The 16,990-nt window shown below is 37.8% G+C and overlaps 1 protein-coding gene across 1 annotated transcript; it reads right to left on the bottom strand.

Annotated features, from left to right (window-relative positions):
* Window positions 1-271: 271 nt before the first annotated feature.
* On the bottom strand, window positions 272-10,024 carry LOC121913477 (chitin synthase chs-1-like). The gene is made up of 20 exons (XM_042436131.1): window positions 9,995-10,024; window positions 7,042-7,921; window positions 6,351-6,534; window positions 6,071-6,169; window positions 5,431-5,604; window positions 5,103-5,277; window positions 4,903-4,998; window positions 4,579-4,711; window positions 4,198-4,398; window positions 3,973-4,088; window positions 3,577-3,745; window positions 3,258-3,437; window positions 2,850-3,128; window positions 2,539-2,719; window positions 2,410-2,444; window positions 2,229-2,293; window positions 1,704-1,814; window positions 1,399-1,613; window positions 1,205-1,298; window positions 272-376 (listed from the first exon to the last, which is right to left on the bottom strand). The coding sequence occupies exons 1-20, from the start codon at window positions 10,022-10,024 to the stop codon at window positions 272-274; spliced, it is 3,522 nt and encodes a 1,173-aa protein (XP_042292065.1).
* Window positions 10,025-16,990: the final 6,966 nt, after the last annotated feature.

Here is a 16,990-nt window from a genome sequence, read left to right on the forward strand (position 1 = left end):
CAAAGTTAGGTTGTAAAAAATAGGGAATAAATGTAAAGTGCAAAGCAATAATTGCCTTTGGAGTTCTTCCCTACATGTCACACAGTTTGCAGTCACTGTGTTATGGGTGTATAAATAGTTAGAGGTCTGTCTGCAATGAATAAATCTGACTTGATTAAACATAAACATAAATAATACACAGTACATAATGGGACATTTTTTGGTAAAATCTCACATGCAGTTGATATTTCAAAGTGATCAAAAGTTTGGATGGTGCACAGAAAGTCTGTGTTTACACCAGAGTGCCAACGCCGTGACATCTGTACAACATTACAGGCATCTCGTCATCACTGTCCTCTGGCTCAGAGTCAGGGTTGGAGTTGGAGACGGACTTGACCTGAGAGGAATTTAAATGAACAACAGTACACGTAAATGCCACCACACCTGGAATACTTCAAGCAGGTGACTAAACCATTTTTTCTAGTCTAATGACAGTAGCATAAGGGTGTAGTTTGACGTATGTCAGTAAATTAAGTCTCCACTGGCTTTATTAATGAAAGAAAAGTATCTATAGGACAATTGAATGTTCAGTACTGTGATTAGTGTCTTACGTAGCACAACCCTGAATAATTGTTTGGGAGGTAAATCCTAATCAAGTTGTCCTTATAATCAATTCTATGAATAACAACAAATGCTGTTTGATATAGGACATATCAGCTCAGCTGCTCGCTGTGCAAATGCGGATAGAATTACCAGTAGAAAGCATGATTGGTGACCCTTGTTAAATTGGTAGAAAACAAAGATGTGTCTGATTGTCCTGTCAGTTTCCTGTTTTTTACATTTTTTTTGTAGTTTTTTTTATTGTTGCTTTGAGGCCTAAATGATTGCTTTATTGGACTTCATTTGCAGGAGTTTCTCAATACTCAAGCTAAGTATTTGGAACAACATTTTAATATGGCCTGAATTGAAAGTGTACGTCTGAATCTTATCTTTAAATAACTGAATAGTAGAGATGGCACAGCTTTGTGCCATTTGCCAGCAGTACTATAAAACCAAAGACTGATAATTATTATAACTGGTAATTCTAGTATCAGCACAAATGTTTGTTGTAGTAACTGTAACTATAGTAACTGTGAGTGTTGAGTAGAAGTCAAAAAAGTAGCAACAGTAGTAGTAGTAGTAATAGTAACACTTTTTTATAGTTATAATATCAGTAGTAGTTTACCTTTTTGCCTGGTAGGTATGACTCTTGGCTCTCAGGCTTTGATTCTCTGGGCTCTGTGTCCATAAAGGCTATATAATGGATCAGGGTGTATATTCTGGATAAAAACAGAACAGAAAAGTTATATTTTTAACATTTTTAACATTATGAGCATCAAAAACATGTTGATAACTGAATAGTGATTTGGTGTTTTGTACCTGTGGTACAGCATGGCAAGGAACTGGATCACAACTGACACAGCGAAGCCCAGAATGAACATGAAGGCAATGGGATCGATCACAATGTTTTCTCCGGTGTATTGCAGTTGGAGGTCGACTTTGGGGATCTGGATGGACAAGGAAATGTTGAAGAGCTGGAGGGTAAAGGTCGCCACCAGCCACATGGCATTGAGGGCAAAGAAGGCGAAGTTTATCTGTGTGTTATGACAAAGATAAGATTCATTTAATTACATTGCACATTGCTTTCCTGTTAAGTATGTAACAGTTCCTCACACTGACTGTACCTTGTTTCTCAGCTCTCTCAGGTCACTGGCAATTTTTTTCTGTCTCTCTTTGTCATCAGGCAGAGGTTTCAGGTACTTTTCCTGCAGCTCTTTCCAGAATGCCTCCTCTTCCTGCAGAGAAACACACAGCTCAAATCATTATTCTGAACAAACATCATGTTTAAGCTGCGTACTCATATAGGTAGGGCAGGGAACTAGCTTTGTGTATTTATTTACTGGGATTCCCAAAGATGTACTATCGCTGTCACTGTTTGAGTTTAGCAGTATAAAATACATGTCAAATGAATGAAGCATACCACAGAAGTATTACATAAGGCAGTTAGGGTATTTATTAATATTTGTGCATGCTAAGACACAGCAAATAACAAAAAAAGAACTCTATTCTTCAGTGGCATGTACGGTCAGTTTTTGCCTGCCTTACTGAAACTGAATACGATGAGCATCATTTAGACATTAGACAAAGGTGATTAAAATATAATTTGAGGCAGATAATCATACTAAAATGATAAAACAAGACATGCGCACCTGGCTGAGTGTGTCCTCCTGCAGGTGCATGTCATCAGACAAAGTCTGTAAGTCTGTGACCCAACCTGAAGAGAAGAGCAACACAGGAGAATATTAGACAATGTGACATCTGAGAGTGTGTTTGAAACCAACATTTTTGCAGCAGATTAAGACTGATTTTTGCCAAATCCTCAGGACTTACACTGGGCAGGATAATCGAAAGAAGGCTCCTCTTGCCTGAAACGCAATTGGAAACATAATCAGTATCATCTCACACTTTTCATAGGTGACACGTTATATTTCAATTGGTGTTTCAACTTAAGAAAAATACCTCTGTTCTTCCTCAGTGATCTTTATGTCCTCCACAATGGTGTTTTGGGGATGAGGTTCAGGCTGTGTGGGCTCTGGGACCAGGTTGTCCTGGCTGACAGTGAGCTGTTCTCCATTAGTTCTGTGGCTGGATTTTTTACAACATTTGGCCCACGAGAAGAAACGTGCAAAGGTGCTTTTGGCTGCAGGCATGAAAATTTGTTTAAGTTCAGTCAGCTCAAGCACTAATGCTTGTTTTGTGTTACTCTATGAATGTAATAAACTCATGTGTCTTTTTTATGTTATCTTATCTTAGTTTAATCTGCTATCTACCTTTCTGGGCTGTTGTTTGTGGCTTGGTGGTTGTAGGAGGGGCGGCTCCAGCGGCAGGCTTTGTCTCCCTGGTGCCCCAGGAGATGTTGTTCATGTTGACCATGGAGTAAATAGTGAGCAGGAGGTAGGCACTGGGGATACAGATGATGTAGAGAAAGCTGTAGAACACCAGTGGAAATTCCTGTGGATGCATTATCGCAGTGATGATGTAAATGATCGCCATGGACACAACAAAGATGCTGTAGGGTGTCAAGATGGTTTTGTCCTTCACCATTGAGCCTGATGGAAAGTAGATGGGTGGAGCAATCTTAGGGTTAAAGCAGCTTAAGGTAGGTCTTTATGTGCAACTAATGTCCAAAGTAGGTACGTTAATGTCTGCATAGTCATACCTGTTTACATTTAACTCACCTATAATGGACATTGACACCACCAACATTAGAAATGCATATATGACACTCATGACTTCTGCAATAATGATCTGAGTGTCTGTCTTGAGCTTGAAGCAAAGACCCAGGTAGATGGCAGGAGGTATCACAGACAGGACCAGAGCACTGCTCACATTGATGTTGAAGATGAAGGTCAAACATCCTGAAATACCAAAAAGACGGGCCTGCGTTTTACATATTCTACTTGCATTTTATTTGCATACATTTCAATAAAAATTCAGTTGGTTTCAAAATTATATTTTGCAAAGTATTATGTCCTCATCTACAAAAATGAGCCTAACCTGCAATCAAAAGGCAGATGGTCGCGGGTGCCAGTATAGCTGATGCCAGGGCAAAGAGCTGGTAGAACATGAAGAGTTTGGATATGGACCGGTTCTTCTTGGAAATCAGGCTGGTGGCTCCCAGAAGATCCACAACGTTGGCCATTGTGGATGGTCCCCAACGCCGACGCTGATGGTGCAAAGAGCCATTAGCATGTGATACAATGATGTGAAAAAATACAAGCACTGCAGAGGGGCACAGTTTTTCTGGCTAAATAATGACTTTAAACTAGTGAGATCTACAGCCTGAAATCTAAATGATTTTAGAAAGAAATGTGTTATTTTTTTTCCAAGTCTTCGTGTGTAATCTATGGCTTGCTGCATCACAGCTAGTGAGATTTTGATCAGTCCCTCTACCTGGTTGTACAGTTCTTTGAAGTCCTCCGGGGCATTAGTGTAGGCATCAGATGCTGCATTGTACTCCACTCTCCATCCCTGCTTCAGCAGCAGCGTACACAGCCAGCGGTCCTCACCTGCAGGGTACAGAGAATTAGTTTAAATAAAGGAAGGAGAGACGAATCATGAGGGATGTCATCAAGACTGAGTTCCGAGACAGGAAGTCTAAGAAACGGCATCCATTACCTTGGTCATACTGAATGTAGTGGCTCGCCTCCATGGACTTGGTAGAGTATCTCTTCATCACATTGTCGTCCATAAGTGCCTCTGCTCTGAACAAGCTGAAGCAGCCGGGGCTGCATAGCACGCAGCCAATAACATGCTCCGCCGTCTTCTGTAGCCAGTGGCTGACGGCATACTCAAACTTCTGAAACCATACTGCAGGACCTGCCCAGGAAATACAGAAGCTTTATTAACCTCAGTGCAACAATGCTAGTGAAGTGATTGTTGGTTTTTCAGATACAATGGTTGCTAAGAGGTATTTGTTATTCATGCTTAAAGCTTTACCTTAACCCCCCTCTGTTAAACCTCTCAACAGTTTTGTACAGTATTGTACTATGTGCCAACCTGAACCAGTGGGGTGAATCCTGCCACATGCTGCCCCAACATGTGGGTACATTTTCAGGCGATCGATGAGCAGCATCACAGCAGCCGGCTGGAAGTCTGTGTCCCCGTCCAAAGCAAGGAGGTAGGTGTTGTGCTTCTTTTTCTGAAGGAAAATGCACAGTTTGCTCTGTCTTACATTTATGCCACAGCCATTTCATTGAGGAATACTGCCCATACATGTAAATGCTCATTAAAAAGTCCACAAAATATATACACAACATTTACAGTGTGTCAAAAGTTGGCTGTGTGTTCTTACATGTGCCTTTCTTCTTTTCTCACCTGGACCTCTGCTTGCAGTTCTTTCTCATCCTCTCCTCTCTGCCAGCGTCCGTAGTATTTGCTTGTGAGTTTCCAGCCCAAAAGATAGTAAAGATACATGACCTAGGAAATATCAAATAACAGTTAAAACAAATACATCTGATGGTGCATTGTTGAGTAGAAAAGATTTCATAACGGTATGAGTCTCCAGCAAGTCAGTTTCCTACCTGAGACCACCTCTTCTTGTGGCGGATGAGCTCTTTGTCCTTGAAGTGGATTGTGATGATGTTGCCATGAGGCATGGTGACCAGAAGACGACCTCCATATGGCGTCCTTATGATCTTCTGATCAGGGATGTGCTGTTGCTTTCTGAAGATATTCTGATCGATGTTCATGAAGATGCTGATAACAGAGAACAGGTAATAATGATTTGTACTTCATGAAAAATGTGTTAACTACTACTTTTGTTAAGCTACAATCTATAACCTGTGGTAATCTTTAAGACTTAAAGCTTAATGCACCATTATTGCAGACAATTTTTAAGATGGTTCTTACCCATAAACTTCTGTGAGGATTTTCACAAGGTTTATTGCATATTCATTGAGTTCAGACCCGTGATGCCCCTGATGCCCTTCAACAGCATTGAATGCGTCATCAAAGTAGATATGAGCCTCAAAGGTGAAATCATTGATCTTCTCTGGCTCTTTCTTTGGTCTGTACTTGTCCAGTCTGCAGTGATCAGAAAATGACAAAGAGGAACTGTGAGGAAATCCACTGTGAGGAAGTCAGTGATGAAGTTGTTACCAATGTACTGCTGAAACTGGGTGAGCTGAGACCTTAACCCTTAGTAGATGAAATCTGTGACAAAAACATCTCTGATATCCAAAATGGTAGGTTAACTCATTTAACAGACTTTTCCTGCTTTTACATTATTAAAAAATTCTTACTATAAGTAGCATTTCTTCAACTGAACTTCTGGACTCAGACTCTCTTGGTAATATCCTTAAGTGTTCTAAATCATGAAACTGTATACATGTAATCTCTAGAAGTTTATTCTTTTCTCTTACATTTCTTTGGTGTGAGGGAATTCAAAGAATAATTTACCTCAAGGAATCAACAGAGAAAGAAACTGATGAAAATGAAGGTAATATTAGATAACAGCAAAACGACAGAGCATAGAGTCTGCACAACTCACCTGAAGATTGAAATAATGATTTTAATCATCTCATCGTAGGTCTCGTGCCACATGGTTGCACACAGATATACCATTACTGGCTCAAAGGCTGCATAGCCTCTGAAATTAAAAGATTTGCAGATTTGAGATTTTTTTTTTTAGAGGACACACAATTCAATCCCATCTAGATAAACGTCTTCACGGTCCAAACACACCTTGAAGACTGAAAGATCTGACTTTTGATGATTGTTGTGAGGACCAATAGTGGAGGATTACTCCTATGCAGACACCATACACTTACCTCTTCATTCTGTCTTTGGTCTGAATGTCAAATCGGGTGTTGAAGAGTAGGGACTGCTCGATAAAGGTTCCTTCATATAGCCTCCTGATGAACAGGTCCTGGGTCCTCTGGATACGATACACGTTGAGGTACCACAAGTGGAGGGTGGCCAACACAAGACCCAGCCACCAAGCCACTGCTGAACCTGAGGGAAGATCAACAAAACATTTAAGGAAGATTTCAGCCTCTGACATGATGAAATATTTTAGCATATTTAGAAAAATGCAGAGCTTTCTAACATATCAGTGGTAATTTTAATATCAAATCTGTGACAATTATGAACATGCAGCACTAAATAACAAAATAAGCCTGCAGGGTTACTTGGTGATAACTGTTGCTTAACTGTGTTTAGTTGCTTAACTTGTGTATGATAAGAGTTTTGGGTCATTTCCATTTCTGTTTAAAAATAACTTCATCATGATACAAAGATACTGAGGCTAGATTTTTTCTTTAAAGCAATGGTTCCTGCACACATCTGAGCACTGTGGCTGACAGGTATGTAGAACAAGGTGTGATGGCCTTCAGAACCTCCACATTGGACCACATGTAAGTTTAAAAAAAAGTTTTGGTCTGGTGACCCTCCTATGTGACTCTCATGTTTATAATTTGTGCTCAGTTACATTGTAGGTAATACCAGGCTCTAGTTTATTACCTGATAGTAGGCCGATGTCAGTTATACTGGACATGTCCAGGAAGCACAGAGTGTGTGTAACATCTAAAACCAGATGTGGGAACACATTGCCATTCAGGCTTTGGTTTCTTGCATACACAACTTCAGTGCAGTAGCCTGTGAAGTTGACACTTTCAGTCCCATTCAGACTTATTCTGTAGTCCTGATAGTAAACAATAACAGGGATGATCAGCAGAGCCATCACAGCCAGAGAAGCCAGGTACAGAGGCAGGATGAAGCATCGTCGCAGGGCGTGCATCTTGCAGGCTGCAACTGCAAACCAGTGGCACAGTGCTGAGGAGATGAGCTGGACCCCGATGATGATGGCTATAATCCTTGTCTCACGACTTGGGATGGAGGTCACTATGTCCCAGTCCATCTTGGACAGAGGGACATAGGCGCCAAGCACACAGGTAGTCACCACAATTCTGAGCAGGCTGGAGAGGATGTGCAGCATGTTCTGACACTTTGTCATGTCTCTGCAAAGCATCTTGAGGGAGACAAAGCTGCTGTTCTCACTGATCAATCTGAAGTAGTTATCCCACCAGTTGAAAGACACCAAGAATGACCCACCAACAGCCAGACCGACCCAAAGTGCCATCTTGGTATCATTTGGATCCTTCATAATGTATAAGACAAGGAACAGGATGTAACCAAGCAAAATGAGGATGAAGGCAGTGATGGATGGCAGCAGGAAGCGGTTTCTTTCTTTGGCAGTGCACTGGGCTACCACCTGCAGGAGTGCAGACAGGACGCCCACACCGTTCAGTATGGTTACATTGGTCACAATGTCCAAGTGTGGCATGGCCACTATGGTGAGAACTGCTGCACCCAGAGACACCAGGAACTCAAAGAATAGAACCTGAAGAAGAGGCAGAAGAAAGTGATGAAATTCAACATGGTAAAGAAAAGGGCCAATATATCTGCCAGGCTCTGTCTTTGGCATCAGCTAAAGAGAAAAAAGAGTTAGGAAAAGTAGTTGGACTTTGTCTCACCAGGGCAGCAGTTGCTTTATTTGGCAGCTTTGATGTTTTGTAGCACGCTTTCCAGAAGCTTTTGAGGAAAAGAAGGACACTGGAAGTGATGAGAGAGCAGCCGATACAAAGCAGAGCGACAGGTTTCTGGTCAGCTGGGAGGGTCTTAGTGCCTTCATTGGATAAGGTGATCAGGAGGAGGAAAGAAGTCTAAAAAGAGTAAATGAAATTTTTTTATGATTTAATCAGTTAATTAATACTGCAATGTGAAATGAGTTGCTGCTACATAGACAATGACTGGGTATAGTACTTTGTGGAATTGAGTTATTAGGACAAAATTAAGTTTATATTCTAGACTTGAAAACAGGTATTCACAACAATTTATTTATTTATAAGCATCTTAGAGTACCTTGAAAAGCACTTTATAAATAAAATGTATTATTATTATTATTATTATCATTATTAAAAAATCATCATCATCACCATAATCATAATCATAAAAATACATATATTTTAATGAAAAATATATTAATGAAAATAACAAACCTTGCTACATAGCGCCAATCCGAAGACAAGCACAGCGACTACACATAAAGAGATTAACTTCAGCAGCTTTATTAGTTTCCAGGGTGTATGTTCATCTTCGATGACTGGGACCTCTCGACAGGTATCCCACGGCCTCCTGATTAAAGATACCAAAATGTCAAAGTCTGAGGTAGGAGGGTAGGTAGAAAATTAGTAAGATAACAAATATATATATATATATATATATATATATATATATATAAATATATATATATATATACATTATGTAATAAATAGTTAAATACAGATACATACAGTATAAAAATATTGATAGATATAGATAAACATAGAGATATAGATATAGATGTAGATATAGATAGATATGAAGTGGAAACCATAGTAATGTTAAAAAATAGCCTACACAGTTTTAAAAAAAAGTGTATTATTTGAAAATACTGCAAATGACTTGTATGTATAAACGTAACCCAATACATTTTTCTTTCCATATCTGCAATCACTTTTTTCCAATTGTGAATTCCTCAAAATCTAAAGTAAAAAGGAATGAATATCTTTTGACATTTTCTGCTTTAAAAAGTGTATAACTTTTTTACATTACGTTAAACTTTAAATAATTGCAATTAATAAAAATATAAAATTACAGCAATTTTACAACTTTAAAAGAATGAAGTGAATTAGTTGTTAGTTAACTATTAACAACCAAAATTAATAATATTCCATTATTTTTATATGTTTAAAATTTCATTGTTATTTACATGATTAATAATTAAATAAACTGCTTTTTGGCAAGTTTATTTAATTAAAAAAAAGTTTTGAGCATATACTTACTTGGGCATATCTCTGTCTCCCTCCATGATGATTGTTGCAAATGGAATACCTTTGATTGAAAGGCAGCTTATTAAGGTTAGCGCCTGTAGCTATAACTCATCACACCTGAGCAGGTTTATAGCCAGGCTCGTCATCAAATGACAACACCCAGAGTAGTGGGTACAGTTGCTCCAGGTGAACAGAATCACTCTGTCCCAGCATATGAAAGTGGTTAAACTTAGATTCCTATTAGCCAATTAGTTTAAGAAAAACTACAATTAATACACTATTAACCAGGAAATGTAAATAAAAAAGTAACCATTCCTGTTTGCAGCAGTCAAATATGTGTATTAGATGTGTTGTTTCTGTGGAGGCATACATAGTATGCAAACTTGAAGTTTGCATACTAGTCTCCAGGTCTGACTGAGGTGGGAACAGTATTCCACCCATGTCAGAAAAGAGATGTGAAGGTGATGAGCAAGTTGTTGGAAATGAGGGAGGGACAAACAACTGGCATAAGTCACATGGAACAGAGGTTGAATAATGACCTGGATGTGTGCCTGAGGCAATTATGCCACCACAAATGACTGGGACTGGACTGTAATATAGACCTGCGAGTCTTCATGCAGCGTCAGCATCATTACGCAAGGAGTATACCCAACTTGGTACATCATTAGAAAGATTTTTTCATTAATCAAACTCTTGAGAGTTATAGTAAGTCTAGTGGTCCCTAGAGGCTGCAACAGTCGTTACTTCCCCCAATGTTGTAGTGTTCCACCATGTCTACACTGAACGCATTTCAGCAATGTTTCTCAGTTGTCCATCAGTCTAGGATGAAAAGCTTTACCAGTTGTGAGGTGAAAAAAATTAAAATATCCTAAGGAAGTTCAAAGCTCATGGAGAGTCTAAAAAAAAGGTTCATCCTCTGAGGAGCGATCTGCACATAAGATTGTAACATTACTTGTCTCTAAGTAGAAATGTTGTTTGATGGCACTAGAGGAAACATCACCAGTTTACTAAAAGTACAAGGATTCATCCTCTGGGGAGTATGAATATTCACATTTTATTGGAGTACTGTACGGGCAATATTTTTGTAAATATCTTGCCAAAGTGTTGGCCAAAGATGGCTTTTAATTGAACTTTAGAGCTGCAATTTGTCATTTCTTTTCTTTATGCTGCCTGTTTAATGCTCTTTATGCTGCCTTTTTGTGCTTTTATTAAGTAAGATGTTCCCACATCAGTCTATGCCCTCAATGGAGAACTGATTGACACAGTACAGCTCTATAAATAATTAGGACTTTGGTTAGAAAGCAGATTGTCCCACAAAACTCACGTCGAACATCTCAATCAGAAACTAAAACTTCATATTGGATTCTTGTACTGGAAAACAGCTTGTTTCGCTTTTCAAAACAGAGAACACATTATACTATCTACCATACTGTTCACATTGGATTAGTGAGATGTCCTGTATGCTCATGCCGCTGCCACCACCCTTTAACTACTGGATGCTTTTGTCGTGGAAACCGTCTGAAAACATTTAACACACATATGAAATAATACACAAAACACTGCTGAGTTGAAGATTAAAAATTATTATTTTACAATAAGGAGACAGAACACACAAAGATTTGCATCAGCTTGTCTCAATGAACAAAGAGCAAACCTAATCTATTAAAGTTTCAGACGGAACAGAGAAGTGATCTGTGATTGGTCAATGTATCAGCTTATATGACTACAGCCAATGGCATACAGCCACAAGACATACATTTACATACACATGTATGTTAGACAAGAGTCACACCTCCCCGAGACTCAGGAAACCAAGAGCCCCAAGCCTTATATGGCCTTTGCACCTTTAACATGTTCTGCTTACACCAAGACCCAGAATGTCACCTTATCTGGGCCTAAGCCAGGATGGAAGAAAAGGACTGGGCCTTCTGGAGTGCATTTCCTCTCTCAGTGACATGCACACAGAAAAAAAAAGCAAAGTAGCAATGATCTTACTTCCACAGTTCTGTACATTAAAATTATATTATCATCTGATCATCTCATCACCTCAACACTTTTAACCACAGTGCCATTATAGCAGACAATATTTATTATCCATAAGATATTTCATGGAAATCTAGTCAGTAGTTGTCCAGATAACTTGCTCTGGATCAAAGTGTTCAGATGAAACAATGAGCGAACACATCAGTTTCCTGATAAGAGTGTATATTCACCGGAGCATGTTTGGGGCCTAAGTCCAGCAGAAAACTTGTGGCTTCTGGAAGAACTCGACAGCAACAAGGAAATTTCACTGGAAAAATCCAGCAATAAGTTTAAATAGTAGGCTAAGTACGTAACGTTTATTTATATTTACCAATGTCAAGCAGATGTCATAAAGTGTTTTACACTAATACACAAAAGCAACACAGCCATATAAAATACAGCTATGGAATGTTTGGGCCAGTGTAAACAGGTGGGTCTTCTCTGCTTTTTAATGGTGTCAACAGTGTGCACAGACCAAAGAGTGAGTTCAGGAGCCACAACCTTAAAAGCAGACTCTCATTAGTTGTCAGCCTGGAGGGTTGGAACAACCAACAAGCCCTGAGCAGTGCTCAATGGCATTTTAACAGAGGTGTGCCTGCATGGTATACATTGCTTGTCTGTCTATCCTATATATTTTATGTCTCTACTCCTGTCTGTGTTTACATATTTCCACTTTACAGCAGTTAGAAAAAAAGCTGGAGAAAACAAGGAAACTTAAGAGTAATTTGAAGAGAGGAAAAGTCTGAAACCAACTGTAAATATTAATAATAATAATGTCAAGAATAAAATCATTACCCTCAGGCTAACTCTATCTTTTACATCATTCAGCGCTTAATTGGCTTCCTCATTTCTTTATTCCTTCCAACCACATCTCACATATCTTTGATGTGGGGTGGGGCTGCTTTTACCCACAATATGCTTTGATGGTATGTGCTGTGCTGCTGTGTGTTGCGCAAAGCAAGGACGGGCTCACAATTATTTTTCTTGCCATAATCATTCCTCCTGTTCATATTGGCTATTAGAAGATCCCCTCATAATACACTCACAATGTAAGTGATGGGGGACAAAATCCACAGTCCTCCCTCTGTGCAAAAATGCACTTAAAAGTTTATCTGAAGCTAATATGAAGCTTCAACCATCCAAATTCCAGTCAAATCAAGTAGATATCTTTCAACATTACAGTGTTTTTGTGCCAAATCCCTCTTTTTCATACTATACTTCCACCACAGATCAACTTTACAGTGCATTTTTGCACAAAATGTCTGTGAGGACACACCGTGGATTTGATCTTTTAATAGCCAGTATAAACAGGAGGAATGATTACAGCGAGGAAAACCTCTTTCAGTGTTTATATGGACACCTGACTTGACCTGTTTTCAGACAGACTTGAAAAACTGTGAATCTATCCTTTAATGACAAAAGTTGCAATTAAGACATGACTAAAATTAAATACTACATAAGGACCAGACATCTCAGCTCAGCCCAGGTTCATCCTCAGTCTGAATGTCATTGGTCAGTATTTATCTGACTCTTGTCCACCGTCATGCTCTTTCCCTTGTTAATGTAAATAGTTATTCATGAATAGCATGAACGCAAACTGTGCTACACGCCCAAATATGTACTCAAGAGTTAATTAATATTTAATGAATCGCAGATGGACAGGTTATGATGTGGATAACACACCTAGCCATTCCTTCTTGGCACATAAATGTAATGTTAGTTAATTTTTTAAGATTTATAGCTTTAACTACACCTACAGCTGACCTTGATAAGTCATATGAAAAAGAGAAAAATATCTTGAAATACATCATATTGCTTGTTTTTCACTTGATATAAGAAAACTGTTCGAATTGGAAAAAAGATGAAAAGAATGAAATGTTCCTGTCCTACTATTAGCTTGTGATTAAATAAAAGGAAACATTAGCATAAGACACACAAAAACAGCAAAAAAGGTTTTCTCATTATAGAGCTATTTTCCTTATTTGTAATGAACATACAGTATATTTTATACTTTATTAAACCAGGGAAACCTGTTTTTTTTAATATAACAAAATGTGTTTCTTTGCTGTGAAGAGTCACTTTCTGATTTATGTGCCATGACCCAGATAGATCTGCAGGATTGTTGTCTGTCAGGGTTGGGTTGATGTCTGTAATTACATGGTGGAGATTTTTTTAAAACATAAACAAAACAATGTCACACCTCGTTAGCTCTGAAAAACAACTCATGTCACCTGGGCTGGTGGTGGACAGGTTAGCAAAGTCATTTGTTTGCATGCAATGGCATTTTATTTCTTGAAGATGATTTTCAACTTGCATAAGTCATGTGAAACCCCCATCACTTCAAAGCATGACCTCCTTAAAAGAAAGAGTTCCTCATTGTTTAGCTCAAACACGAGGCATTTTTCATTTCCTGAGTATCTGGGCCTTGAAACGTGCCTCAACCTGAAGAATAAAATGTGAATATAGTGGCAATATTAAAGTAACCAAAACAGGAGCTGAATCATGTTTAGCAAGTATGCCACTGTAATTTTACAAGTAAAATGTAAAATTGGATGCTCTCATTGGGCCTCCCTGTATGAATAAAGGTTGAATGAATGAATGTACAAAGATATGAAACCTCACATACTGTATACTGTATATATGTAAATGCCACGTTTTTACAGTCTGTATACTTTGTGTTTTAATTTTAGTTATTCATGAGCCACATCAAAGACAAACTTACATCACATTGTTTGAACAGTGTGATGTTTCGAGTTTATTTTGTCATTTCAGGCGATCACCAGGAGGCGCATCCACATCTGTTAATTATTATTATCTGCACAAGAATATGAAAAAAAAGCATGCAGGTTGCTGTCTTGTTCCTATTTCTTCTTTAATTCTACATGGACATGACATTGATTTGACCAAAAATGGTCCTCCTCAGGTAAAGGTGAAGATTTTAGTACACAAGGGCTACAGCTAGAGATTATTTTCATCATTGAATAATCTGGCAATGATTTTCTCAATCATTTTGTCTATAAAATGTCAGAAAATAGTGTTATAGTTATATAACTTATACTTATAGTTATATATAGTTATAATTTTCTAGAGTCAAAGGTTCAAATGTCAGTTCAAAACCTCAAAATATTGAATTTACTAAAGTTTGAGAAAGAAAGCATTATATCATCATATCTGAGACACTGAAACCAGTTTTTCTGGGGTATTTTTGCTTAAAAAATGCCTAGAACAATTATTCGATTATAAAAATAAAATATGTAAATGGGATGACACATGCACAAAGTCCCTCAAGAAGTACAAATAATTTACACACATAAAAACAATCTAAAAATACAAATGGCATTGTTCAAGAGTAAGAGTAAAAACGAGCCAGTTTGTAGCTGGCAAAAGTCTACTGACCATTTCTTGTACTGTGGCTGTTCATAAGTCTAATGGCTTCTGAAATAAAACCAAATTTTCTTCTTTTTGTTTTACATACAGCGCAATCTAAAAGACATTCCTAATAGCATTGCATAATAATAGCAAGAGGACGAGTGTGAGCTTTTTGATAATATTTCCTCATAAAGTTTTTTTGAGGACTTGTTCAGTATTAAGCTGTATAAGGGATCTGTGTATTTTGTCAAGAATTTCAGAGCTGAGATTAACACTATTATTCATTCATATAGAGGCTGTGCGTCAATTAAAGTTTTTATTCCATTTACATTGGAAAAATAAAATATAAATAGGTTAGCAAGCAGGAAACATTGTGAATATGACAACTCTTACCTATCTGTTGGGTCAGTAAGACACCACAAGATGGCAACAATCAACTTAAAAACTGCTTCACTCAGTGTTGCTCTGCACTGCCCACACAGGGCACTGGCACTCCTTAAGGCAAATATACTGATGATTATTTATTACATTGTCATGTCAAGTCAAGTTTCTTTATCAAGCAAATTTAAAAACAACAGGAGATGACCAAAATGCGTTACACAAAAATACTAAATACAGTTAAAATAATTAAAACAAAACAAAAATAAATAGATAAGTAACTATAATAGACAAAGTTAACAATTTTATCACTCTATTAAAAATTAAGGGGACTCAAAGGTGATTCTGCAGAGGTGTATCTTTAGCTGAGATTTAAAAGTGGGGATAGATGTGGAAGACCTGACAGCGAGGGGCAAACTAGTAACTGATCAGAGGATCTGAGTGGTCTGGATGTAGAATATGGACTGAAGAGATCAGAGTTATAGGTTTGTGCCAAACCATTCAGAGCTTTAAAACCAAAGCAGCATTGTGATGGAGCCTGTCAATTTGTTTTAGTATTTGTGGACAAAGACATTGATAGAACTGAAAATATCACATTTAAATGCGTGCTTGTCCTCTCAGTTTCATCCTGAATCATGTGTTTACCTGTTCACATTTGTATTGTATGCATCAGCTGCTTTGGTGTATATTAATGACACATGTTAAATTGTTTTCTGAGTGCTTGATAAAGTAGAACATCCAAACAATGTGGACATTAAAAATCAACACTCCAACGATTTGTGTCTGAGCAATTGAAGAAGCTTTTTTTTTAGCACTTAACTGTGCCATTTAGGTGTGCCAGTAGTCCAGTATGCACAATACCAGAACACTGGCAATGGAACAATTCACCTGAGCCAACAGGAAAAACAGAAACATTTTTGGCTTTATTCTTCTACCATACCCAAACAGGTTTAGTTTCTGGAAGGTTCTCAGGTTTTACAGTATATAACCAAGTCATCCGCAGAACTTTGTAATGGGCCATGTGGTTATAAATGTAGTTATGTAATTTATTAAGGGTTCTCCACACCATTTATCTACCAAATAAAGAGTTGTAAATGCTATGCTTTCAACAGGATTTTGGTGAAACTGTGCATTGGGATGGTCTTTCTGATGAATTGAAGAGTTGAAAAAAAAAAAAAACAGAAAATCATGGGATAATACTAATCAAATCAAAAGATTTTTTTCATAACCTGGAAATCCAAACCTTCTAAAAAATGGTTTATTGTGTAAAAGGCACAAAACTTCTTAACCCATTTTGAAGTATGCCTCATGAAAAAGTGTCACTGTGACACAAATGTGACTGTTTGTTTGGGTTGAGAGAGGATATTGTAGCAGTCTTCAAATCAATGTTAATGGGCTTGTTTTTAAGTCAGCAGGTTGTCTATTGCAATAGGATTGGGATCAGGACCTTGCCCGATCCATTGCTGAACCATTTACTACTACAAAATGAGCAGCATTTATTTGTGTGCAGTATTTGGAATTAACCAGCTTAAAAACACTTGTTTAGTTATTTAAAAAAAAAAAAAAAAAAAAACTTCACAAAGTGCTTTATTGAGGAACAAGGACACAATATAAAGCACAACAAAACAAACAAAATTCTTACAGTAGTATTGCATAAAATGGTAAAATTACACATGAAGCATAAAAATATAATTTGACTTTGGTTCATTTGATTGTTTTGTCTCTTTCATTCAAAAATAAATACAAACAAAGATCAGGATCTAATATTAGCTTGTGCTTGTTACAGTTGTGGTGGCTATTGTGCCTCCTCATACACATGACACCAGAGA

The sequence above is a fragment of the Thunnus maccoyii genome, chromosome 15, assembly GCF_910596095.1.
Source record: "Thunnus maccoyii chromosome 15, fThuMac1.1, whole genome shotgun sequence".
NCBI lineage: Eukaryota > Metazoa > Chordata > Actinopteri > Scombriformes > Scombridae > Thunnus > Thunnus maccoyii.